The 27,753-nt window shown below is 38.2% G+C and overlaps 2 protein-coding genes and 1 pseudogene across 5 annotated transcripts in view; 1 reads left to right on the top strand and 2 right to left on the bottom strand.

Annotated features, from left to right (window-relative positions):
• Positions 1-62: 62 nt before the first annotated feature.
• LOC145489700 (mitochondrial import receptor subunit TOM22 homolog) lies at positions 63-13,389 on the bottom strand. Its single transcript, XM_081468739.1, has 3 exons — positions 13,313-13,389; positions 4,527-4,775; positions 63-3,929 (listed from the first exon to the last, which is right to left on the bottom strand). Exons 1-3 carry the CDS (start codon positions 13,340-13,342, stop codon positions 3,849-3,851), a joined length of 360 nt encoding a protein of 119 aa, XP_081324865.1. The 5' UTR covers positions 13,343-13,389; the 3' UTR covers positions 63-3,848.
• A 29-nt stretch (positions 13,390-13,418) lies between these two features.
• Positions 13,419-27,753, top strand: part of LOC145489620 (DNA-dependent protein kinase catalytic subunit-like) — a 294,091-nt gene continuing 279,756 nt past the window's right edge. For all 4 annotated transcript variants that reach the window (XM_081468622.1, XM_081468620.1, XM_081468625.1 and 1 more), the window contains exon 1: positions 13,419-14,879. In XM_081468622.1, coding sequence (XP_081324748.1) covers positions 14,738-14,879 — 142 coding nt within the window. In that variant the 5' untranslated portion in view covers positions 13,419-14,737. The remainder of the gene's footprint in view (positions 14,880-27,753) is intronic.
• LOC145489706 (uncharacterized) lies at positions 21,120-25,032 on the bottom strand (annotated as a pseudogene).

Below are 27,753 nucleotides of genomic sequence, written 5' to 3'. Positions count from 1 at the left end.
TTCATCTGATACAATTCGTGGTCGGTCATAATCGATATTGTGTCCACAGTTGTTCCTTCCTCCAAGTTATTGAGAAGTACAACTAGTTCTCGAAAGCCCAGATCAAGTATTTATTTCTTTTTGATAATTTTGACTGCAGAAAATATAAAGACAACCTGCAACCCAAGCTTGAATACATAGTCTTCGGGGTGTCCCTAGAGCCAGAAACGCCGAGGGGAGTACTGGACCACCCTGTTCCGACACTCCATACGGACTCATGTTTCCAGGGGTGGGGACAAAGCCCGCCCCAAAAAGGAATGACTAGATTATTTATTAATTGCTAATTATTAGTTGCTAGTTATTTATTACTTTTTTGTTTAAAAATTAAGGGACAACACGACTTTGACCAGAGGGGCTGGCAGCTACCTTTACCTGCGCCAACCTGTAATAATGAATTAATTGTGAGGGAATGCAGCTTTTAATTCATCACAGCGCATCGGAAAGGCAAACGCTGCCATTCGGTAAATGTTTAAGTAAAGAAAAAGAAATAAGTAAAAGATAAAGAAGAAGAAAAAAAAAAGTAAAAAAGAAAAGAAAAAGTGCCGGCCTCACTAGGAGTTGAACTCATAGCCTCCCGCTATGAGTTATAAGTAATAAGTTATTAGTTGAGAGGCCATGTACTCACTATAAAACGTGCTACATGTATGACTCTAATCGTTGGATGTTGTCATTCAGTAGCATTTTGAATGAATTGGTAAAAGTTCAATTGAGGCCTTTCACTACTGTAAAATGATATTAAAATCTTTTAAAAAATCCAAGCTTTCGCCGATCTACGGCATCATCAGGGATAAGAAAAAATATTCCGCGTAAGGCTTATATACAGATGTAAAGTAAAAACGTGTGAAAAGCGAAAGAATGTGGGGGGGGGGGGGGTAAAATGCATGAGATAAATAAGATACAAATATGAATAAAAACGAATGATATCATCTAATGAACGAGTGTCAAAGTACAAAGAGTCTCTAGATATGTTACAATAATTATTAGAATAAAAGGTCCGCGACTTCGCTGCATTCCTCTCGGGAGTTGAGGGCAGGTTTGTAGTTTCGCATGTAAAACGCTTCGAACAGTCGTAGATTTGCGGGGTCGTTTTCTAGTACAATTGTCTTGATTTCGATGCCTCTGTGGACTTTGTTTTGGCACTTAGAAATGTGTTTCTTCACGGAGGAGTTGTCATTGTTCGTGGATAAAGAGTGTAGTTCTCCCGATGTAGTATTATTGCAGTTGTTACACGTGATTTGGTAAACAGCGTTGCGTAATAAGAACAATTTGGTGCTGGAGATAGGGCAGTTGGCCCTCGTGCATGTCCGTTCCGTGTTGTTTTGAGAGAGCTCGTTTGAGGGTGTATGACTTACGCGCGACCCGTACTGGTATACCCTCTTTTCGGAAAATGTTGGTGATCCCGTAGTTGAGACGTTCGGAGATATATGGGCTCTTCAGGTACGACCATTCTGTGTTGAGAGGTCGAGGGTCTTTCTGATCGTTTTGGGAGTGCTTAGTTTTGTCTATAGTGCTTTCAGGATACCCGTTGAGACGGAGGACGTCGTCAAACATGTTTTGATGCTTTGTGGCTGTCGTTTCTGTAGAGCATTTATCGTCGATACGTTTCTGCTCATTACGAATGAGGTTGATCTTTGACTTTTCCGGTATTGCTGATTGGTGGTGAACGAAGAGTGGTTTCTTTGCTATTTTTTTTGTAAAATTCAAAGGAGCTTTTGCCGTCTTTGGAGATGGTGACATTGAAATCAAGTAGTGATAGTGAGAGGCCATTGGGTGTTATTTCTGGTTTCTCAGTTTCAAACTTTAATTTAGGGTGCAGATTGTTCATTGTATAGTGGAATTGGTCAGCCATTTCCTCGTCAGTTTTCTGGAGATAAATGTCGTCAACGTATCTTCTGTAGGGGCTTATAGGTAAGTGTGAAGAGAGGGCGATGGTTTCCAGTCTGCCATGAATATGAATACCAAATCACGTGTAACAACTGCAATCAATAGGGAGTTTACGAAACCACGACGGCAACGGCAGCGGGAACGTCACTGAACAAAAGAATTAATGAGCAGTACAATGGCTGTGTACGTGCGTTATAATTCTTGGTACATTTCTTTGCCGTCCTTTGCAAGACAACAACGTGAAATGACCAAATTTTGCGTTGCCTGGAGAACGTGAGCCACGACGGCTAATTTTTAAAATTTTATTTCAAATTTATCGCTGTGTTCCGGATTTTTTAGAGTGTCGCGAGATTCACAGGTAAAATATAAATCCATTTTTCAATCGACGTTGTCCTCGGCGTCGCCGTCGTGGTTTCGTAAACTCCCTAATAGCAATAAGCAACGACGACGAGGACGACGCCTCGTAAAAAAATGTATTTATATTTTACAAACGAAATTCGCGACTGTCTAGATCTGTTGGGTATGCAAATGGCTCTAAAAACGTGCTTAAGCTAAATGTGCAACGACAGCGTTCAATTCCAAATGGAAATACGAAAAATTAGCCGTCGTCGTCCACGTTCCATAGACGACGCAGAACTTGGTCATTTCACGTTGTTGTTTTGCAGAGGACGGCAAAGAAGTGTACAAAGATTTATAACGCACGTGCACAGCTACTGTTTTGCTCATTAAACCTTTTGTTTTGTGACGTTTTCGTTGCCCTCGTCGTCGTGGTTTGCTTAAGCTCCCTAATACTACATCGGGAGCACTACACGCTTTATCGACGATCGTGTAAGAGGACACCTGAACAATGACAACTCCTCCGTGAAGAAACACATTTCTAAGTGCCAAAACAAAGTCCACAAAGGCATCGAAATCAAGACAATTGTACTAGAAAACGACCCCGCAAATCTACGACTGTTCGAAGCGTTTTACATGCGAAACTACAAACCTGCCCTCAACTCCCGAGAGGAATGCAGCGAAGTCGCGGACCTTTTATTCTAATAATTATTGTAACATATCTAGAGACTCTTTGTACTTTGACACTCGTTCATTAGATGATATCATTCGTTTTTATTCATATTTGTATCTTATTTATCTCACGCATTTTTTCACACGTTTTCACACGTTTTTACTTTACATCTGTATATAAGCCTTACGCGGAATATTGTTTCTTATCCCTGATGATGCCGTAGATCGGCGAAAGCTTGGATTTTTTAAAAGATTTTAATATCATTTTACAGTAGTGAAAGGCCTCAATTGAACTTTTACCAATTCATGTATAACTCTGTATAACTCTGTCAGTTAAGTACAAACAAAAGGGTCACAAAACTGTTCAAAAAGGTTGCCCTTACCATCATGGAGTCCAGAAATACAGAAATGCTTCAGTTTATCCCGTTGATATTACACCACTACACACACAAAAAATGCTCGAATGAAGTATTACACCGTGATAACTGCAATCTGGCTCGCACTGAAACAAACATCCCCATTACTTCGTAGTCAAGTTCCCGCTCTCAGGTTTATAGTGCAATATCTATACCCGCTCCCTCAAAATGTCCAGAATTCACATGTAGGGCAACTGTAAAATTTTCTTAGAAGTTTGAACGTGAAATACACAAAACAAAAATCAGGAAAGTACCTTAATAGGGATGAAAGGGACTTTGCAATGGCATTACACCATGGATGTATTCCATTTTGATGAAGTGAGATACAATAACAGACACATTCCATTTCAGGGTCATTCTTTAATGTACATACATCTCAAAGCTAACATCCTGTCTGGTCACATCCGTCACACTTCATGTCTTCAAATACAACTGTGTTTTGCCATGTTTGGTGACATTTAATAAAATGGTTAGGAATGTTCTTACAAAATAATTAGCGCTCTAATTTCGTTGTGATTGAGAAGCAGGGTATACTGGAGGCAGTCCCATTCCAGCACCTGTACTTCCAGGGCCAAGAAGTATCTGTCAAGAAACAAAAACAAGTTTTCACGATTTATATACCATCCCATACTGTTTTAAAAGAGGTTTGTCAAGAAATGTTTTCTCTTTTAATATGGGTTATGTATTATAATAAGAATGTTCCCAATATCCTTTGCAGCTAAAAATTTTGAATGCCAAAGAGGTTTGCCAATTCAACTTTGGGGAAGGTGCTACTAACAACTGTACACCTTCTGCAATAACACTTTCATAAAATTAATAACATCTCAATGTTGGTGTGATGATGTCATTTGTCAAGTGATAATGCCCCAAAAAAGTCTTCCAGCTCACTGTGGCAAGAAGCAGTTTATTGACTGGAAAGCACTGAATGTGGACATAAATGAGGGCATCTCCAAAAAGAACTTTGGTAGGTCTTGAGGATATAAATGACTTTCACCGGGGATGAGCCAACTACTGGCTGATTTCACCAGTTTAGGGAAAGCTTGTCACTGGCTGAAAATTTCACTACAAAACAAAGATGAGGCAATAATACATGAAAGTATACGGTCCAAAAAAGCTTACTGAGCTTGTCAATAGGTCTGCATTGGTTCCTGAAGCTAGATTCTGGTATATACAACTCACTTGTCTCTGCTGTTGAAGTTGTGCCTCCTCTGTTTGGACCCTTTCCACTTCAAAGATAACTGGCAAAGCGAGTATTACAAATGATGTACTCAAAATCCATATTGTTTTTCCAGTGAAGCTGTAAAGCCACTTAGCACCACTAACCATCCCCTTTGCAGTAGTACTTGTGCCTTTCCGCACAGACTCTGGAAACATCTCTGTCAGACCCACGAGTCTTTCAGTTAAAGTCTCGTCAATCTCATCAAGATTCTGGAGAATGGAAATCACAATTATCATTAAAAAACTGTCAATCATTCATATAAAGATCATGGATTTCTTTATTTCTCAAGTTACGGTCCAGTGGTCTTGTTGTGCTGAATTAGACTGTGTTTGAAGATAGGTAGGATCCATCTGCTATGTTTTTCAGAGATACAGTTGAACCTCTATTAAGGGGCCACCTATTATATGGCTGTCCCTTATTAAGTGGCCAGTTATCAAAGTTCTGAAATTATTATCAGTAAACTACTGCAACTAAAATCCCTATTAATGTTGTTGTTCCTAGCGAAAGTAAGTTAACCGTGGTGACTTGCAATTGAACCAGAGCTATTACTCAAATACAAACAACTCGTGATGGCATTAATGGGGGAACACTGCCTTGCGTTTGGTTAGCCCATGCGACTTCCAGCGATAGCGTGACAAAGCAACCTCACTTATCTCCCCAGCACTACGAGCTGAATGACAGACAGCACGTGCAGGATCGGACAAGAGTATCGGTTAGCAAGCGATGTTCAAAGGCGATGAAAAAACAGCAAGCTTGGGGGAAGTCGCTGCGCAGACTTAACCGCACCACACAGGAGTGACCCTTTGTTTATTATCCAGGAATACATGACCAACCTCGTCTCCAAAGGGAGGGAGGGAGGGAAAATTAAACGATAGATTTACAATAAGTAATAGCTACGTTGCTTAGACGAACTCAGAATGGACTCTGAACAGTTTTCCGAGCTTTTATATGGAGACGTTCGTCTGCTTGTAAGCCAGTAGAAAAGGCTGTACTACCGAACAGCTTACCCTAACACGTGTAACATCTTAAACATGAATAGTGCTTTAATGCTTTGCACCAATGCTATGGTATGTTATAACGTTCAGAACGTAACAAAGCTACAATGTTTTAGGTTTAGCTACGATAAGGCTTACAGTTTGCTGACCTTTACAATATAACTGCTCAATAGCTCTATAGAAAGTGATGCCGCCATGAACGGCTCATTCAGAACGCACGTCACGCTCCATTAACTATATTTTACTGGCGTGACAGTAAAATCTCATTTAGCCAGCCACCTCCATAAAGCAGCCACAATCACCTTTTGGTTGTTCCATTGAGGGGTTTCTGATAATAAAAAATGTTGTCTTCACCTATGTTAAATGGTCACTCAAAATTTAATACACATAGTTGGCTTTCTGTCAGAAAAGACTATAACAGATCAGAGTTCAAAATAGAAAGACATGCTTGATAAAAACATTCAAACACAAATTTATCATGATTGTCTTGACACGATTCCAAATTCACAAAGCAATTAACCTGATGGTAAAAAATATCCACCAACCCCTACTAAGCAGCCACTTCCCATTTCTGGGTGGCTGTTTAATAGGGTTTTGACTGTACATTTAAGGTAATTCCTCTGAAATAAAAGTTGCAATAGATTTTTGTTCAAACTTTGTCCACTGAATATTTGTCATATGATAAGTTCAATTTTGAAATAAAAAAGGGGTGCCCATGCTCATTAAGGAGCAGTGGGGCATTGAAAATGCTCCATTTTGGCATTATTTAATGCTTATTACAAGAACGCATTCCCAGTAATTGTAAAATCTTTGTGAGCCCAGACTCATAAGAACACGCATTAAACTACAGTCAATACATTGTGTCGGACACAAATAACCATTTTAAGTTTGATTCAGACAGAAAGCTAAATCCTTGATTAAAAATTTAAACCAAATTTCTTGACATGGTTACCAACTGCAAACTAGAAAAGACCACAGTGTATCTGCTATCTTTCTTATTTATTCAATTTTCAGCAATAGAAATTAGATCAGTCTTTTCTCACGCAAAGCTTATGATTAGTTGATCACAATGACTGGAAAAAAAAATGGGGTGCCTATGCTCGTTGGTGAGCTAGAGCCATTTTTCAACTGACAGAGTTCAATATCAAGGCAAATTCGTCATGTTTTCAATATGCGTGTGCACGAGCACTCGCTAATGACACCATAAATTATGTGCAGTAAGGATGCGCAATGCAATACTGGGGAATGACCTTAAGTTAATTGACAAGTTTTTTTTTTCCACCAAGGAGTACAATGGATGCCACCAATTTGTTAAGGTATGAGCTTGAGTCACATCTGGGGGAATCTGGTACAGCTCAGATATACAAATAAAAAAAAAATAAATATACATTTATATAGTGCCATTTTCCACTAATTGTCCATGGCGCTTTACAATACTTTAAAATTAAAATCCTAAGTTTAAAATCCTAAAATTAAAGTCCTAATCCTTTAAAAACCTAATATCCTAAATCCTGAAAGTTAAAATCCTGACAATTAAATACGCTATGTAATACAATTAGACTACAAATAAAAAGTAAAAACTACAAATCAAATGCACGCTTAAAAAGATAAGTCTTAAGATTAGCCTTAAAAACTGTCTCTGATGATGAAAGTCTGATCTGGAGGGGTAGTTTGTTCCAGAGCCTTGGTGCTGCCACGTAAAAAGCCCTTTCACCATACGTTTTAAGATTTGCTCTAGGCTCATCAAGCAACCTGTTGTTTGAAGATCTTAGTGTGCGACCAGAAATGTTAAATCGCAGTAGGTCTCTAATGTAATCAGGGGCCAGTCCATTCAGAGCTTTGTAAATTAACAACAATATTTTGAAAATAATCCTAAAATGAACTGGCAACCAATGTAAGCTCCTTAGTATTGGTGTGATGTGTTCCTGCCTTCTAGTCAAGATAACAAGGCGAGCTGCTGAGTTCTGTACAAGCTGAAGTCTATTAATCAGATACTTTGGGAGACTGTACGGTAGGGCATTACAATAGTCCAAATGCGATGTTATGTAAGCGTGAACAATAGTCTCAGTAGTACTCTGGGATAGGTATCGCCTAATTTTAGCTATACTATGAATTCGGAAAAATGTGCTCTTGCAGATTATTTTAAAGTGTTCTTTGAAATCCAAACATTGATCGAATGCAACTCCTAAATTCCTGGCCTGTTTACTAGACTTGATTACTTCATCACCAACTCATATATAGTCAAGGAGTGGTCGTGGACGATATTTAGAACTAATAACCAAAAGTTCAGTCTTATCCTGATTTAACTTAAGTTTGTTGCGCAGCATCCAGTCCCCAATGTCCTCAACACATAATTCTACTGCCATCTTTGAGCTTGATAGGTGATAAGGACAGTTGGACGTAAACGACAAGTACAACTGTGTGTCATCTGCATAGAGATGAAATGGTATGGTATGCTTTCTGGCTATGTCACCCAGCGGACTTGTATAAAGGGAATACAACAAGGGTCCCAGCACAGAACCCTGTGGTACCCCATAGGCTAAATTTTTCTTTGACGTTTCAATTCCATTAACAGAAACAAACTGTTCGCGTGAGTGAAGGTACGAATGAAACCAATTAAGAGCAGTGTTCCTAATACCAAAGCGATTCTGTAGTCTAGATAACAAAATCGAATGATCGACAGTATCAAACGCAGCCAATAAATCGAGCAATAGTAATATAACTGATCTGTTATTGAGTTATTTTTTTGTAAAAAAAATACCTCTTAGTCGGCACGTCGGGTATGTTATGGACGGGTCAATGGGTGAGTGAGTGAGTGAGTGAGTGAGTGAGTGAGTGAGTGAGTGAGAGATGTATGTATGTCACACCAATCAGATTGGATCTACTATGAACAGCCAATCAAATTTCTTGTTGTAAAGGTAAATGGTACGTGAGAAACACAAGGTAAGTATAAACACAAGGACTTTGGTAATTGAAAAATAAAGAGTGACGTGTATGTTGTCGGTTTGTGATTTTTAGTCCGGTTTGGAGGAGAGTGTGACGGTTACATACGTACATTGGGCTGTTTTAGAGTGCATAATTTTCAGTGAAATGGTGGCTAGTTATGAACGAGATGAGTCTTGAGTTTTGAAGCAGTTCATGAGTAGTAGGCAAATGGCACGAGATATTTTTATTTTTAATTACAAAGGGTAACTTGATACTTTTGTTTTTCACAAGGAGTTAATTCAATTAGAGGTCACGAATCGTCGCTTTTAGTTCTTAGGACATGTTTTAGAGGAGACGAGACTATTTAGATTTGAAGCAGCTCTAACATTTACAATAGTAAGTGCAGGTAACGATTGTTTTGTTCTTATTGCATGCAAATATGACGAGATATTTTTATTTTTTAGTTACAATGGGTAATTTGACACTCTTGTTTTTCACAAGGTAGTAAATTCAATTAGAGCTGACGAATCGTCGCCACTTGTTCCCACGAGATGTTTGCTATTTTTAGTTACAAATGGTAACTCGACACTTTTGTTTTTCATATGGGAGTAAATTCAATTAGAGCTTACAAGTTATCGGCTATTGTTCCCAGGATATTAAACAAAAAAGAAGCTTTCCTTTCTAGAGTGTTTTTACGTCTCTGCAGTAGCAGTTTAATATTTTTATTTGATGAGCATTTTATGACATTCTTTTCAGTCCGATATTTTTAAAGGTAAAAAGTATGAAAACTGTTCAAATGTTCTTTGAAGACTGTGTGGCACCAAGTTAAAGTGCAATTTAATTAAATCAGACTTTCAACGTGTCAGAGAGGTCTTTTTCTCTTTCTTTAAATTTTCGGTGAAGTAGTGTTGTTGCGTTGTGTTGTGTAAAAAGAGTAAACTTACTACTCGTATAAAATGCGAAAAGTTCTCTTAACTTGAGTATTTTTGAGCAAAAATTCCTCTTGGGGGCTGGAAGGGCTCCCGAGGGGGTACTCCCAGAAAAATTGGTTGGGGGTGTGTGGCCCGCTTCCCAAAACCCTTACCCTATTTATGACCAAAATCTGCGATATTCCTTACCCTATTTATGACCTGACCAAAAATTCGAAACCCTATTTACGACCTGACCCTCAAATCAAAACCCTGTTTCAGAACTGCGTTATAATTAGCTCCCTAGTTCAAACCAATGTTAAATTACCGTAAACGTATAAATTTGTGAAGGGCTTTTGTTGATTTTCTTTTCGATAATGATGAAAAAGTGGCTTCTTCTTAAAGCATACCCATATCAAGGCTAGAGTGCAAAAACCGTACCCTATTTATCACCAAAATGGCCAAAATCAGCTAAAATCGATACCCTATTTATGACCAAAACGGCTGAAAAACCATACCCTTCGGGGCCGCACAGACCTATATAGCCCATATAAGGGAGTTCCCCCCCCCCTGGGGGGGAAGGGCTATGTGATCGGTGAGTGAGGGAGTTATGCATGTGCGCGTGTCAGACCAATCACAGTGTGGGTTGTATCAAAGAACGAATAAAATTGCCTGTTAGAAAATAAGATGGTATCTACATTAATCTGGAGACGTGTCAGATTACTGTAGTTTGTTCAGTCAAACATTTTATGGCTTACTATTTAGTTATCTTACCATTACCGATGTAACATCTTATGTACATCACAAACTCCCAGTTTCTTTCTTGCTGTACATCGCAACCAAAAAAACTTGTCAAATCAACCAAATCATTACTGTAAACAGTTCCATGAATGTGCCTATCTCCGAGACTTATAGTTCACAAAAAAAATAACTCTTGCACGCCTTGCGTGCCTATGTTTGTCAATAGCCTTCAAAATATCATTTTGAACTCTCACAAGCGCAGTATCTGTACTGTGATGAGATTTATATGCCAACTGAAATTCTTCTAATAAGCCTTCATTTGCTTACAAGTAAGCAAACCAATTTGCATTAACAGAAATAGGCGCATACATACATCTATCTAGACCTCCATGCATTCTTCACGTTAGTATAAAGATATTCAAGCTATCATAATTAGTTTTCAGGTCATTCTCAGATAAGCAAATTGTCAAATGGCTTTGAAATTCGAGTAAACTTGTTTACATGCAGGTATGGAGCTCAATGTCTTCTTAACATGTTTGCACTTGTCCTTCCAGAGAAATGCACATGCATCTGTAATGCTAGATAACATGTCAAAGTCATTTTGCATAACAAGACTTATACAGACCAGACTTTTATGTGACATTCACCTCTACATTTCAAACATGTCCATGTGTATTCTGTCTGTACTTAGAAACAAGGGTTATTCAAGGAAAATGTTTTTTCATAAAGTGGCTTTGAAAACTGTAAACTAATATTTGGAGTATGTTTATCGAGCTTGTGTCCTGATATTTGAACTTGTTTTGTGTTATTTTACATTTCTCTAGAGTGCTTAAAAATGGAAATGATCTGAGCACCACAGGAACCATTGGAAGTGGATATATCTGCCACTGTGACCTTTGTTATCAACCTAAGCCATGCCTTATCACATGAGAGTAATAGACCATTTTACAATATTTTTTGTTTAGTGACCTGGCCTTTGAATGGCAGCGAGGCTGGAGGTGACCTTGTTTTGATACAGACCTCACTGCTTTTGTTGTGTAAATCAAGCTCTATGCTAACTAGTTTGCATTTAAATGAGAAAAGCAGAGAGGTCTGTATCAAAATAAGGTCAACTCCAGCCTCCCTTGCATTCATGGCCAGGTAACTAAGCACACAACTGTAAAATGGCCTATTCCAAGATTTACCTTGGTTGACTCTTTACTGTTTTTGGTGGCATTCACCTTAATATCAGGTCACATCCACATGAAAAAGTTTACCTTGGTATGTATCCACCAATACTGCAGTAAAAGGTTCAGTTGTTAACTAGGCATGCAATGATCTCGTCTTTAAATATCTTTGCCAGGGTGCATTACCCGAGACTTCCAAACTGACGATACGACAAGGATTTTTAAATTCCTCACCACACAGCCAGCCATACTCCCAGTCTCTTTCTCTCATTGGTCTGCTCAAATAATCCCAATTTTCTTTGTATTATGTTCACTGGGAAAATTTGGACTCAAATAGATGGTAAAAGATGCCCATTATTGGCCAGGATACATTATTCAATATGGGAAATAAAGAGAAGTTAAGAAGCCATAATGATCATGTTTATACGCCAGCACCAGCAAAAATTAACATGAATGTGAAAGTCGCTATACGCCAATAACTCACACGCTGGTATGCTGCAAAATTTAAAGGGCCACACTGAACATCTTCGGCGTAACTTACTCTGAATGCACCCTGGTATGTTGGCTCTATTCTATTATTCACCCTGGAGTACTTGTAACAATTCAGCGGCCTGTAAGTTTCTTTTGGAAAACCAATTGCCTAATCAAATGATTTGGATGTCAGTCGTTTTGCCTACAAGTCATTTCGTCTACAAGTTGGTTCGCCTACATCGAAGTTTGTTTCGCCTACATGACCAAAGTCATTTCACCTAACGATCTGAGTTGATTCACCTGCATTAAAGTCATTTTGTCTACACTTAAGTCAAATTTATTTTGCGAAGATAGATGGACATCACTGCCAACATGGAGCAGAGGAGTCGTATTTGACTGCATTTCCAGTTAAATTGTAGCGCGAATTGATTTGTTGTTGATTTAAAAGATTTCCACACTATGCATGTAAAATGGAATCTCGATTTTTCGAACCTCCAACGGAAACGAAAATTGGTTCAAAAAATTGGAGATTCTGAGAAATCAGGTGTAAAATTACAGCCTTTGACTGAGGAGGGGAAACGACGTTTGGTTCGAGTTATCAGGGGTTCGAGAAATCGAGATTCCACACAGTTTGATCACCTACAGTTACTTGAATCAACAACATATTGATCCTCTGCTCCCTGTGCCCTGTCAGACTTCTTTTGGTCAAAGTGAGGTGGAAAGGAAAATCACGCAAAAATTCTCAAACTCGATTCCCGTGCTTAACAAAACAAAATACGAAAAGCTTCCCAAATTGAACTTAGTCTACTGTTCGCTTCGACGAAAAAGTTCCTGTTGGTGATCTCCAAGTTTGTTAGCTTGTTTGTTGAGACAGAGCGTTCAGCATAGCCGCGCCGTCACTGTGGAATACTCTTCCGAAAAACATTACTATAATTATTGTAAACCTAACTGCAATTTTTAGGTAAGTATTTAGTTTTTAGTAATAAGTATTTACTGTTGGCGAATCTACTTCAATGTAGGCGAATCGACTCCGATCGTGTAGGCGAAACGACTTCGGTCGTGTAGGCGAAACGACTTCGATGTAGGCGAATCGACTTGTAGGCACAACGACCGGTTACCAATGATTCGGTACATTTTCATGCACAAAAATACTGAAAGCTGTTTCCAACATGTTTCTCAAACAGCTTAGGGCAATAGACTTGTTCAACCACCTTGAGCTTGACCCCTGGTGCATAAGTCGACAAAAGGCAGTTATGAACCAGAACCTAAGACAAGAGATGCCACATCTTCACATACATACTGGTGAACCAAATAAGAGAAACCTGCAACTGATCGACCTGGAAAGGTTTTCGTTGCTGGCTTTAATTTTCTGTGAGATCAACAACAAGCTAAGCAACGTCTAAAAACATGTAGACTGGTGCTGAAACAGCCAAATGAGGAAGCTTTGCTTGTAACGTTTACTATAGTGTGTAGTTTCAAAAGATAATTAACACGAGCAAAACCAAGCAGAAAGCTCAACGAATGTTTGAAAAAACCCTACCTCGTCTTCCAATGTTTCGATTTCAGGCATCGTGAATGTGTCCGAATCGGTGTTTTCTGCCTAATCGTCGTCGACTATTACATGTAAATTACATGGACTCACATGCATGGGAAAAATTAACGCCCGGGCGGAGTGTGGGGGTATTCAGCGGACACACTTTTATGTAAAAATACGTTGTGTAAGTGATCCCGTAAAATTAAAGGACATTTCACATGCACATACGTAATAAGACATACTTTTCCCGCGTAAAATGTAAATATGGCGGACAAAGTGCATGCATTTGCATGATTATAGAAAGGAAAATGGCTATGTCTTTGTTTTTTTTTCCGCGGGTGACCTTAAAGAATTCCTCGAAGAATATATGTCATCGAATTCAAGCTGCTTTGTTCTGTCAGATCGCCATAGTAAGGAATCTTACTTGCAGGAAGAATGCGAATTTAATTTATGCAAGATTTGCCGAGATGATAACGGAGAAGACTGGGTGGGCTGCGACGGGTGCGCCCAATATTTCCATGCGAACTGCCTCGGTGTCAGGTATTCCAAATCCTCTCACAGCCATTCTTCTTTTGATCTCATTGAGAACCATTTTTATAGTTGATTGCATTATAAACTAGCCCCAGATTATTTGTCTTAAACAAGTTTTTTGTTTTGAAACGAGTCTTAATTCCATTTGTAAATTCTTGAGCCTCATTACCAGTTGTTTTGAACACGGCATAACATCATATCGATTCCATGACAGTAAACCTAAAAGTGAAACTAAGAAAAGACTCTTCTTTTTTTCTTTGCCGTTAACTTAATTAAACCTTAGTCAGCTGCCACAGTGATGAAACAACGTACCTCAGTATGCCTCGGAAAAAGGCCACGTTTGTCCGCTTTAACTCGGAATGCTACCATTCGATTGTAATGAATTTTTGCCGGACGATCCGCGCGCAATGGCGTAATTGTAACTTATGTACAGAAGAGGGGAAAAAGAATTGGGTATTATAAATTCGCAAACAGAGGTAAAAATGATACCAGGTGTGCAGCATTGAGCGAATGCACACTTTTGAAGGTTTTAAGCGTTATTCGATGACAATTGATGACACCTAAATAAAGTAATTTACTTTAAAGATCTGTGTGAATTGTACTTAAATTTCCGTGACGCTTACACAACATATTGGTTATTTAAAAGCATGCCCGCTGAATACCCCCACACTCTGCCCGGGCGTTAATTTCTCCCCACATTGCATAAGACACTGAGTAACCTGGCCATATGCAGGCGTCCCGACCGAGGTTGCCCGAGGCTCTGGGGACGAGAATAACAGTAGGTCACATGGCGGCTGCGGTGGCAAATTTGGCGGCGATGCTTGGTGTATACTGACTTTAAGCGGAAAATGTGATTATAGGTGCTAGTGGCACAGTATATAACAGTATACTGCCCATAAAATGTCGGACTCCTTGACGAGTTTTCTTTTGCAGCTTCACTCTCTCCTATCATCGGATGCCCTGCACCGAGGTGTAGATGCAAGTAACATTGTGGTTGATCTCGGAAGTTTCTGTTTGGAGAATGTCTCTGACAGGGAGCAAGGTAAAGTGGCAAATTAAGCAGTTTTTGAGGGGAACAGTGAGGGTCTTGGGAAACAAAATTCACACTGTTGCAGTGTGAATTTTATTTTTTAACTCAGAACAACTAACATCAAGCTGGTTATCCAGAGACTTACCAACAGGTTAAACATGTTTAAAAGTGGTTTAACAAAACAAGGTTAAAAATTAGTTGCTAATACCGTGCATATCCCACAGAGGGTAGATGGTAGATCATAGGGCACAGAGCATAGATCAAAGAGAGTAGCTGGTAGAGCGTAGATGGGCTTAGAGGGTAGATGGTAGATTGTAGAGCGTAGATTGAAGAGAGTAGCTGGTAGAACATAATTTTATAGCGTAGAGCATAGAGCATAGAGGGTAAACTCAGTACAGAATTGTACATTAAAAACTAAGATTATTAAAATACTGCAAACCGTAATAACACTTTAATATATATGAGATAATAAAGAAAGCCAATAATTACAGCATCGCAGATGATCGAGAAACTCGTACTCGAAACCCAATATTTTTTATCACTCTCCTGGTTTTTAGTGCAGAGTGCACTATTGGGATGGTTATGGGGGCTGCCTGCCGCTAAGGAACTAAGGCACTATGGCACTATGGCGCTATGGCGCTATGGCGCTAAGGTGCTAAGGCGCTAAGGCGCTAAGGCGCTAAGGCGCTAAGGCGCTAAGGCGCTAAGGTGTAAACTTAAATGTTTGTTTAATTAATTAATTTCAATTAATTAATTAGTCTAGAGGCAAGGAAGTAGTGGGGGTAGGGTGGGAAAGGTACATGTGTACTCTATGTAAAACACATTCCATCGCCGTCACTTAGCTTTGAACATCACAAAGCTATATATTTGTTTCAGGTAACCCCTTGCTCTCCTTGTGGTACCATTCTCCTTAGAACAAAACTAATTTGCCCTAAACGCATGCGTAGATTAGTTAGCGTTTGTGGCTTCTATATTAGGTGAAGGATACATTGCATACGGAATCACACACAAATGTTGAGTGGTTTTCCTTATGGTAGAGCTCAACATGTAAGACGCATGCGTTCTAGCATTGTTAGTGTTATACAATATCTTTCCAGGTGGTAATTTATATATCATGTCATGTGACCAAGGACAGCAGTTATTTTTCAGGTAACGCCAATTGTCCCTTTTTATTGCAAAAGTGAAACGTTACTGTGGCTGCGTAGCTTTTAGAATTACACACAGGTCGGTGCAACAAATATCATCTGCTGTTTTCAATCTACAATAGTGTGCTTGTCAGGGTTCAAATGGATTGCTTCTCCTTAGCGACTTGTTTATTTCTTGCCTTAATTGTGTCTGTAAGAGAGACCAAAAAGTTCCCAAGTTAGTGGCTTTAATACCCCGTGATTGAAAATTTGTAACAAAAGAAACCAGGAAAATGCTCAAATATTGCTGCAGACACTGTGGCACCTAATGAAAGCGCAAATTAATTTAATCAGTCTTTGAGGAGACTCATTCATATCTGCCAAGTAGCGCTGTTTATCTTCAATACTTTTCGTTGAAATGCTTCTCAGCCATCAATATCGTTGTGTGTTAATTTTGAATTGTTTCATTGTTAACAACAAAGGTGGCAACAGAAAAAGAAAGTGGTATTTCGTGACTATCTCATAATTAAATTAGTTCTTGTTCATCGGTAAAAATTTGCATTTTTAGTAAAACATCGTTTCTGTTCCGTTTCTTCATCACTACATCAGACATTTAACATTCTTTCATTTATCTCCAAAAACAAGGACATCTTCCGTATGTTTTGGAGAAAGCAAGGGTTTCATATTACATGGCTTTGCGAGGAAAACAAAAGTATCAAGTTACAAAGTTGGCCTGAAGAGCTAAATTGTCACGTTTGCTGCTTCAGCGTATTATTGAATTTAAAATGAACGAAAATCAACGTAAAACACCAGTACTAATTAATTTGTGCGTAATTTTTGGACCTTGAATGAAAATACAACCTTGAAACATACACACTGCAAAGGGGAAAAGCCGTAGCAGACTACCAAAGTAGACACAAACCGGAAGTGAGCCGAGCAGGGGTGAGTACTTATGGGACTACTGTACCAGAGCTATTAATTGCGCTCTGCACTATCTGAGATTGTCTCACTAGTTTAAGCCTCTAAGCTAGTGTAGAGAGTAGTCAAAAATTCTTGAACTGATAAACTTGTAAATACGTAGAGTGTAGAGCGTAGATGGTGGAATATGGACTGTAAGAGCTTTAAGAGCATAGCGTGTTGACTGTAGATGGAAGAACATATAGCATAGAGTGTAGCCAGGGTAAATACAGAATTGTAAATTGAAAACAATTGAAAGGCTGTGGGCAAGAATGTCCCCTAGAAATTTTGGCCAGTTTGAAAGTGCTCAAAAATAGCTGAATTTTGGCATGTGGGCTTCGTTTTACCTGAGAAACATTGCTCTGAAGTTTTTTTCGCTGGGGTGCGCTTTGTTCTTGAGAAATAACGTGTGCAAAAAAACTCAGTTTTCCAAGCAGCATCTTTTGGAGATCTTTTGTCGAGCGAAAAGCAAAAGAAACCTTATTATTTTGTTGAACAGCAAACAGGCAGCCTGTTGATACTGTATTCCACAGAATCTTAGTTGTCTTTGAGTCAAAGGAAAATAATATATAGAGCGGAAATCTGGGAACAGATTGTTTATATCAGTTCTTGTGACGTGAACACAACACATGAATCGATCGAGCGTCAAACGAAATACCATCGAACAAAAAAGAGATGTGCCGCATTAGAGCTCCATCAACTAATATCTTAGGCATTGTTTTAAAGTAACTTGTATCCCTGCCTGGTGATTGAGAGGCATCATAAAGCCTTGATAAAGGCATAAGTCATCAGCATGTTTTAAGGAATCAAAATGTGTTCTGAAACTTCAAAGGCAGCTGATATACCGTAATCCTGTTATCGGCATTTGAAGTTAGATCAAGAGCAGCAAAGTCCAAGAGCAGTTCTTGCCCTAGAAAAATACCCTCTGGTGAGTTGTGGCCCATTTGCCAAGCGTTGCTAATGTCAAAGTTTGGAAAGTGAGAACTGGTTTTAGACTTATAAAATTTGTCTTGTATCGACCGCCATGTTTTCCCGCACACGAGGTGTAAAAACCCTTCCCGGCATGCATTGCGATCATGTTCTGTGGACATTTCTCGAACTGGTAACTAGATTGTTTTTCCTTTTTCATTTAAACATAATAATGGCCAACAAGTGGCGATTGATTGTAACATAGATCTGTGATCCAGGTTGGGTTGATTTTATTTCAAATCGGCATCATTTGTAGTGTTTTGAGCTTCTGGGATCAGCGGACATGCAGATGTATGGAGACCCGTACATTGCGCAGAAGGGTTAATCTGTTAATCTGTCAGCCCTATTTATAGAGCATTTTCACGTGAAGTCATAAAATTCTTAAATCCAAAACTAAAGAGCCACAAAAGTTGTTATCCTTATCAGGCATAAGAGGTACCAGCGCATCGTGAATTTCGAAGTTATGGCAGTGCGTGACATAAAGCTTCGATCGCGTTTGTCGGAAAAAATGTATTTATCTCGTGATTTTTGGCCATTTAAGACGTTGCTGTATTTGGAAAAGTGCTTATTTAATGCATATTTGTTCAGTGCAAGATAATCATTGTCCCAGACAACCAAATTAATTTCCAGATTTTAACACCATTTTCCGGCCGCCATATTGGTGTATCACAGAACACCAACATGGCAGCTCCATACTAGGCTCTGTAAATTTGTCAACGAATGTCTCAACTTTGGGACAATGCACACACCTTAAACTTGGAGAACTGTCTTCTTTATTTATCTTCTGTAATAGCCCAATTTCTTGACCTTATCTACTGAATGGTTTTTGACATTATTTTTTATTGCGTGACAATAAAAATGCTCTATAGGACCTCTTCTTTGACTGTTTAGTAGTGACATCTACATTGATCGCTGTATTTGATTTGACTATCCTAGTTCGACAAGGTAGTTTCAATGTTTATCAGCTGACTGAACATGGCGTAGGAGTCCTGGTTTATTATTATTATTATTATTGTTATTATTATTGTTGTTGTTGTTGTTTTTATTATTATTATTATTATTTAATTTTTTTTCATAGTGCAACTAACAAACTTGACTATTTAGTAGGGAAATCAACCTACGGTGACTGTTGCTAGTTGTCTAAACAAACCACAGCCGTAGCCCTAACCCTGCTGAATAACATTGGACTAATCTCTAATCCTAATTAACTTAAACCCTAACCACAAGAGCCTTAAGCATTTTAGTGACCTTATGTGAAATGAGCATCTCTGTGGTCACACGTTCTGATCAAATCAACATTTCACTGTTTTCTAAGTAAAATGAACATCCTTGCAAGCCTGCAAATAATAATATACACCTGGGTGGAGAGAGGCATCGGTCATCGGACAATTGTCCGGTAAATTTGAGACAAAGTAAAATCCCTAGGTCTATGGATTTCAACAGATCCCGAACTATCTGCCTCTTTAAACTACAATGAGAAACTTGAAAAAGTGAAAGAAATCCTGAGATGCTGGAAATACCGCTGACTCACATTGTTAGGGAAAATCACTGTTATCAAATCACTAGTGGTCTCCCAATTGGTTTATCTACTCTCGCCTCTTCGCTCAAACTACAGGGTTTTAAAAGAAATAAATGATTTACTCTACACTTTTCTATGGAATGGTAAAGGCGACAAGATAAAACGGAAGGTAATGATCAATGATTTCGGTGGTGGTGGCCTAAAAATGATTGATATTAGTTCCTTCAATAAATCTCTCAAAACCACATGGATTAAAAAATATTTAGATAACAACAATAAGGGAAAATGGAAAATCTTTTTTGATATAACCCTAAAAAAATATGGCTGTCAAAACTTTTTTTCCTACAACCTCAACGTTAGAGACACCTTATCGACAATAACAACTTCGGATGCCTTTTTAAAAGAACTATTAGGAATCTGGGCGGAAGTTAACTTTGAACCTGAAATAACATCGAAAGATCACTTTCTGGATCAACAACTTTGGCATAACTCCCTAATAAAGATAGCCAACAAAACAGTTTTTTTTAAAAATTGGTTCACCAAGGGAATAACTCGGGTGAAACGTCTTTTAGGACCGGACAACAACTTTCTCTCGTTAAATGATTTCTGCTGTAAGTATGAAATAGACCCTCGCCCTCTCAGCTTCTATGGATTAATATCGGCTGTAAAGTCTCTTCGGACTGATTCTAATTTTCAAGATTTACAGAACACCGACCACGAATATGAGCCACTTACAACAAGAATTTTGCAGGTCAAAAAAGCAACTACAATAATATATAAAAAGCTGATTAGTAACAAGAGTTTAACCCCAGAGTCAAGTCAAAAGAAGTGGCTAGAGGATTGTGGCCTACCAATAAATGACAACATAAATTGGAATGCTGCCTTTCTTTTAGCTAAAAAATGCACAAAGAGCACTAAGCTGATAGAGTTTCAGTTTAAATTCTTACATAGACGTGTACCAACCAATAACTTTTTATTTAGAATAGCTCTGCAGGGCGATGAAAAGTGCAGTTTTTGTCACACCTCCTCTGAGTCAATAATTCATCTTTTTTGGTCATGCCGTCAAACATCTCACTTTTGGAATAAACTTACTGAATGGCTGAAAAACTTAAATTTACTTCCTAGAGATTATGCTTTGACAAATATTACTGCTTTGGGTCTGAGGCCAGATATCTCTCAATTTGCGCTTCTTATAAATTACTGCTTTCTCTTAGCATGATATCACATATGGCTCGCTAAAACAAAAAATGATCATCCAAATCTTACGCTTTTCATATGCACACTAAAATTACAATATGAGATAGAAACAAAAAGTGGAGACACGAAGAAATGGAAACCTCTTACAGGATACATGAGGATTTAATTAATATTTTAGATTATATTTTCTGTAGGGTTATCTATCTCCTACCCATTAATCTATTTCTAATCTCCTGTCAGATGCATAACTCATTTTACTTTTAATGTACCACATGCCTTTGGTCTGTTTTTTTATGTTTCTGTACTACAACCTCAAGCTGTAATGATAACTAGCTATTTTTCTTCTCAATTTTTTGTTTTTCTTTGCCCCTTGTCGTCACTGTATTTCTTAATTGTGTAAGTTGTGTAACTGTATTTGTTAGTAATGTAAGTCGTTTAGTTATTGTAATTTAAATAGTGTAAATAATTTGAGCAATATAATGTAAATAGAGTTAGTGTTGTAGGTAAGCATTGGTTTCCCTTGTGTTATTGCAAATAAATAAATTTAAAAAAAAAAAAAAAATTTGAAGTTTTGACAGGTAAAAGCTTAGCCTGGTTGAACACTCTGACCGGGCATTTCTGCCAAAATGAAAAATATTTTAACTGGAAATTTGTGGCCAAATATTGGACAAGTTATTTTGTTATACTGCCACACAATACTACGCAAAAAAGCTTTGTTATTGGTTTTTATTCCAATTCTAAGAATTTTATCACACGCACTGCGTCATCTCAAATGTTATGTCGAATTGTACAGATTGTAAACACATCCCATCAGCGCCACTATTCCTACATGTTAATTTACGTATTTTGCAGTGGCGTTGTGAAAGATCGTGAAGCCCCATTTAGTCTGAATTACGTTCATCTGAAAAACTACTAAAAACTGAGGTCTTATGTAATTACTCGTTTGTTGCCACCTAGTGTTGTGGAATTAATTTTCAGTTGTACATTGACCCGATTAAAATATTATGGAAATTGAATACACTGCCCAAATACTTACGTTTCGTTTATCTGAATGCAATCGCTTTCAAAAACTTTAAAACCTCTAAAACGTAACCAGATGTTTTTCTAGTTCATATGATCAAAAATCAGTTTTATTTTTAACTCCTTATAGTTGTTTTTTTACATCTGTCAGTGTGGTTGAAATATAGTTTCCGTACCACAGAAATGTTTTCGTGAAAAGCGTGAATGTACAGATTAGTCACACTTTATAGTCATGGCCACCTTTTATTCAATTGACCCCAAAAACTTTCAGAGGAAACTTGCTTTCAGAAAAAGTCGAAGAATTCATTTCAGCCAATTTTCAAGTCTCTGAATGTTATTGTGGGGTTTTATACTGACAAGCTGTCCGCGCGGGAGATTGTTTCATCACTTTTCCCGTTTTCCTTAGACGTCGTGGGAAACTTGATACGTTGGAAACGCTTGTGTGACTAGAGATATAAATGTTTGTAAATTTGTCAATTTTCAACAGGTAAAATAATACCAGAAGTAATGTAAAGGTCCCCTTGCTGGTGCTAGTAGTGATTTTACACTCAGTTGACTTTTGAGCTTTTCGAATTTACAACCAATATTTTGGTGAAGAGTCTACTTACCAAACAGATTCCATGTTCTGTGCGTCTGTTCAGTAATATATCACAGATGACGTCAAAATGTGGTAACAAAAAAGTGGCACACGAGGCGATAGCCGAGTGTGTCACTGATGTTCAATTGTGCCTCTGTCCTCTAATAGATCATAGGCGAGAACCAATCGCGATACTGGTGCGATGCTCTACCAACTGAGCTGTGAAGCCACACATTGGGAGCGAGGTCAATTAATTGAGTTCAAGAACTCAATTAATTGACCTCGCTCCCAATGTGTGGCTTCATAGCTCAGTTGGTAGAGCATCGCACCAGTATCGCGGAGGTCACGGGTTTGAATCCCGTTGAAGCCCTGATTTTTTCAGGCTTCTTCTTTCCAATTTCTTAAATTGGAAAATTTACTGCGATGATCATTCTTCACTTTCATCTACAACCGCAGTTCATATATGAATTATTTCATATAAACTTCACACGTTGGGTTATTATCTAAACTGAAATGTCTCAAATGTCTCTTTTTAATTTCTAATGACAAACAATTTTTTTTGTCTGGCCAGACTGGCTTTTTGTCAGGTCAAAACTTGTCCTTGTCCTGACAAATGACCTGCCTATAGACAAAAATTATTTGCAGGCTTGTCCTTGGCGTCACCCGTTAACGTGAAATCAACATTTTTACCTATGTAGACCTGAAATCGGCATTTTTGAGCTTATATGTTGCGTGAAATTAGCATTTTGCTGTTTTGTAAGTGAAATCAACGTCCTCTCCGTCACGCGTTAACGTGAAATCAATCGACATTTTTGAGCTTATACGTTGTGTGAAATTGACATTTTGCTGCTTTCTAAGAGAAATCAACATCCCTGCTGTCATGCATTAACATGAAATCAACATTTAAACCTTTTTTGACCTAAAATCAACATTTTTGAGCTTATACGTTGCGTGAAATTGACATTTTGTTGCTTTCCAAGAGAAATCAACATCCTTGTCGTCACACGTTAACGTGAAATCAGCATTTAAACCTTTTTTGACCTAAAATCAACATTTTTGAGCTTGTACGTTAAATTGCGTGAAATTGACATTTTGCTGCTTTCTAAGAGAAATCAACATCCTTGCTGTCATTTGTTAACGTGAAATCAACATTTAAACCTTTTTTGACCTAAAATCGACATTTTTGAGCTTATACGTTGCATGAAATTGACATTTTGCTTCTTTCTAAGAGAAATCAACATCCTTGCCATCACATGTTATTGTGAAATCAACATTTAAACCTTGTTTGACCTAAAATCGACTAAATTGAGCTTACATGTTGCGTGAAATTGATATTTTGCTTCTTTCTAAGAGAAATCAACATCCTTGCTGTCACGTGTTAACGTGAAATCAACATTGAAACCTTTTTTGACCTAAAATCGACATTTTTGAGCTTACACATTGCATGAAATTGACATTTTGCTGCTTTCTAAGAGAAATCAAAGTCCTTGCGGTCGTGGCGGGCTGATCCTTTGTTATAATAAACCGAGGCGAAACTTCACCTTATAAGAAAGGCTTGGCTTGGCTATTATAATAAAGGATCGGCTCGGTTTATCATAACAAAGGCCCGGCTTTGTTTATTTGAAGGAGTCGGTGGGAAAAGGGTGTTAGGTATTTTAAACAAAAGTGAACTTTGTCGAAAATGCTCCAAATTTCGCATGCAGTTTTGTTCAGGTATGTTAAGCAATGTCCCGTAGTTTTCGTGCTAAAAGTTGCTTCGTTTTCGAGATATTGCGTATGCAATAAACCACTTGGTTTTTCCAACCTGTGTGCTTTTTTTGCATACATTATTTCTCGAGAACGAAGAGCAGCCCAGCGAAAAAAACTTCAGAGCAATGTTTCTCAGGTAAAACGAAGCCCACATGCCAAAATTCAGCTATTTTTGAGTACTTTCAAAATTGCCAAAAAATCTAGGGGACGTTCTTGCCCATGGCCTTTCAATCATTAAAACACTGCAATGTGTAATAACACTCAACATTCCCTAAGCAATATAATATTTGCTACAATAACTATATGCCATTACACCTCTACAGTGTATGCATATCTGAGAGAAACTGAGCTTAAACATTCAAAATACAGTCGAACCTTGATTATCCGGACTCGTCGGGACCTCGGTAAATAGTCCGGATAATCGAGAGTCCGGATAATCGAAAACATGAATATTAATGAGATAGATATGTGAACAAAAGGTATACAGCAAAGAAAACATCATTTTAATTGTGAAATCTACACAGCCTTGTATGTATTTGCAAATGAAAACTTTCAGTTCAGGTATTTACAAAGGTCTAAAATGTTCAAGCATGTTTGTTTGCTTCAAAGACTTGTAGCTTGATCGCATTGCGAAGTCCATCATTCGTCTTAGCTGCATTAACTGCACAGGGTCAATATCGTTCTGTGATTCCATCCACGACAAGCATTTTTTGAAACATTGCGCTGCCTCTTTAGCCGATACTATTTTCTCGTCCTTGCCCTCATCTTCCTCATCGCTGCATACACTTTCGCTTTCCGTCGAATCTCCGACAACGGTGGCTAAGATCTCTTCATCATACATCTGCGGTGAAGTCGGGAGCTCGTTTTCCAGTTAAGCCAGTCTTCCACATCATGAGCATTAGGCATTTCCTCATTGTCAAGTTGCTGTACATGTTCCAACATTTCGACCATGGACTCGGCGATATTATCGCACAGGATAATATGCTGTTTCAACAGTGTTTTGAAAGGATTATTGGGCTTTTTGCGACTTTGAGTTTTCAAGATCACAACTAATTAATATTCATGAAAAAATTGGGACCAGAGAGCAAAGTCCGGATAATCGAATAGTCCGGATAATCGAGGTCCGGATAATCGAGGTTTGACTGTACTACCGTAGAGTCGTAGAGCTCTACGAAAATTCCTACACCTGATCGAGCTTCATAAAACAGGCTGGGTATATTTTTGTTGAGATTCAAGGCTAATTATCTCGAAAAAATACGTGGCTACCCCAGTTTTTCTTTGTGGATTCCAACAGCCCTTGTGAAGGTCTACTTTTTCTGCGTGGTCGTTACCTGGTGCAAAAACCTTTGTATTTAGTAGGCACTGTCCTTAAGGTTGTGAAACAATGGTTTATGGATCATACAGTTGGTGAACTGCATATCATTCGTGCATTAGTCATTAAGGACGTTTGCTTGAAAATTTTCTAGCATAGGGTTTTCTCTGAGAATTTTACTACTGTAAGATGATGAGTTAGTTATGTCAGAAATGTAAAAAAAAAAAAAATGGGGCGTCACCGACTTCGTTTTGAAGAGAACATGCCCAGAACGACACCCTAAATCTGAAAAATCGGGCTTCGTTACTGAATAAGGCCACAGTGTCTGTAAGCCCAAAAATATTGCAATTAGATCTTTGAAGTGAAATGTTCTCTGCCAATTATTATTTGAGTGGACCTATTAAGTGAATTTAGTCAACTGGTGAGGCTCCTTAAAGAACAAGTTCGCATTTAGAAACCGTAGTTTCACGTGCCTTGCAGCTGCGAGATGGCAGGATTCGATGTCCCGTGGACAGAAATCTTGAATTTTTTTTTTAACTTCCCACATTGATGTTTTGTTCATTTTTGGACAATGTGGAGATAATTGCAAATAAAATCTGTCTCTGGAGAGAAAAGTAGGGGTCACCGAACATCCAAGATCGTTAAATCCAGCCAGCTATAGCAATAGCCATCTGCCCTATCATTGTTCATTTTAAATGTGATTTCCAGCATTTTGAGGGATGATTGTTGGTTGTTTTTAGACATCTTTGAAATCATTTCTGTTCTGACCTATTTAAAGAGGGGCTATCTATGCTTAGGTATTTACAATAATGCTTACCTTCCTGATGACTTTGGGTACTAACAGACCAAAAAAACTGATTAGTTCACATTTTGGACATAAGTCTGGCTGACTTTTAATTAAACTCTGATGCCTTTGAGAAAGGTTGTTTTCTTTAGGCTTTCATGCACCGCTGTCAGTCAAGATCTCTTGTAAATGATTGTAAAACTCACTGATGAGCTGATTGACAAATTTTCCAAAAGTACCCTAATGATTCGATTTAGCACCCTCCTTCCAATAAGGGCCCCCTTTTGAATAAGCACCCCCAAATGTGTTTTTATTAATAAGCACCCCTATTCCAATAAACGCCCCTATTCTAATATTATAACATTACAGTGCTGTCAGAGTATGTATCAACGGAGGTTCATCTTTCTTAAAAATGCCGCATTACAAAAACAGTGACCTTTGTTTGAGTCTCCTAACTTTATGGCCATGTGAATGTATAATTCAATCAAACAAATGATCTCTTCTTCAAGGTTTGCTTTGGACATTCGGCTGTTTCTCAAAAAACAATTAAGTGCCCCGTCAAGAGTAAGCGCCTTGTCTCGAATAAGCGCCCTCCCTTAAGGTGCCAAAAGTAAATAAGTGCCCTGGGCACTAAACTGAATGATTACAGTAATTTAGGGCTTTATTCCACACACACCTGCAATTGTTAAATGTTCCGCTAAACAAACTCATACATCAATTTTTTACTAAGTTTAGTGAAAATTCTGTCATGTAAAACTATCCTGGATACAATACATCAAAGATGTTGGACCGTACTTGACCACTTTTCCAAACACGGAGAGGAGAGATGAAAATATGACGCTTAGTGGAATGTCTGATAAACTTTAAGTATTTGGAAATGCGCCCAAACATGGTCTTAGTGTTTGCTGTATTATCTGCTCAATTTAAACAAAAACTCAAGAGAAAACAGAGAAATGAGAATTGAAAAAAAAATAAATGAAAAAAAAAATGAATAAATAAATAAATAAATAAATAAATAAAAAATCTGTGCTAGATATCCATGGCAAGCACTGTTGTGGTCATGATTTCCTGTAGTTAAGGTTGCTGTATACCTTAAGATCAGCAATTTTCCTCAAATTTGGATTTTTGGGTCAAAGCTAATGGTCAAAGTATAATCTCTAATTTCTGTAAAAGAAGTTGAAAAAAACTAAATATTGGCGGAGAAGTGGCTGGGAGTCTGGGTACAGGTGTGTGGAGGGTTTCAGGTCACGTGGCTTGTGTAAGGTTTCAGTTTTTGTTTTGCCATGCGCCATTGCTTGACATACCCCACCCACCCACCCGTGAAGTACTTGTAGAATGTGTTAAGTGAATGTGAGGTGAAATTATTCTCCAGCCACTTTTTGTGTCATTGTAAGACAATTATGTTCTTATGTTAATAAAGGTCAGGCTGTGTGGTTTGGCTTGGCATGGCTCCTAGCGGTGTGTGAGAAATGGAGGTTTTATGTTATGGCCAGAAGTAAAAGTTCCCTCTTGATTGACAGCCCTATAACATGTATGTAATCAACCGAGACGACTTTCGCGGTAATATTACCTAATATATGGATACCACAAATTGGCTGGCTACTCAGTTGACCAACATTTTTAATCCAAGCATTTTATTAAGTTAGAAGTAAACATGGACCACAGAAAACTCTGTGGG

Source organism: Orbicella franksi, chromosome 6 (assembly GCF_964199315.1).
Source record: "Orbicella franksi chromosome 6, jaOrbFran1.1, whole genome shotgun sequence".
Classification (NCBI taxonomy): Eukaryota; Metazoa; Cnidaria; class Anthozoa; order Scleractinia; family Merulinidae; genus Orbicella; species Orbicella franksi.
This window is presented reverse-complemented; position numbering and strand designations above follow the sequence as displayed.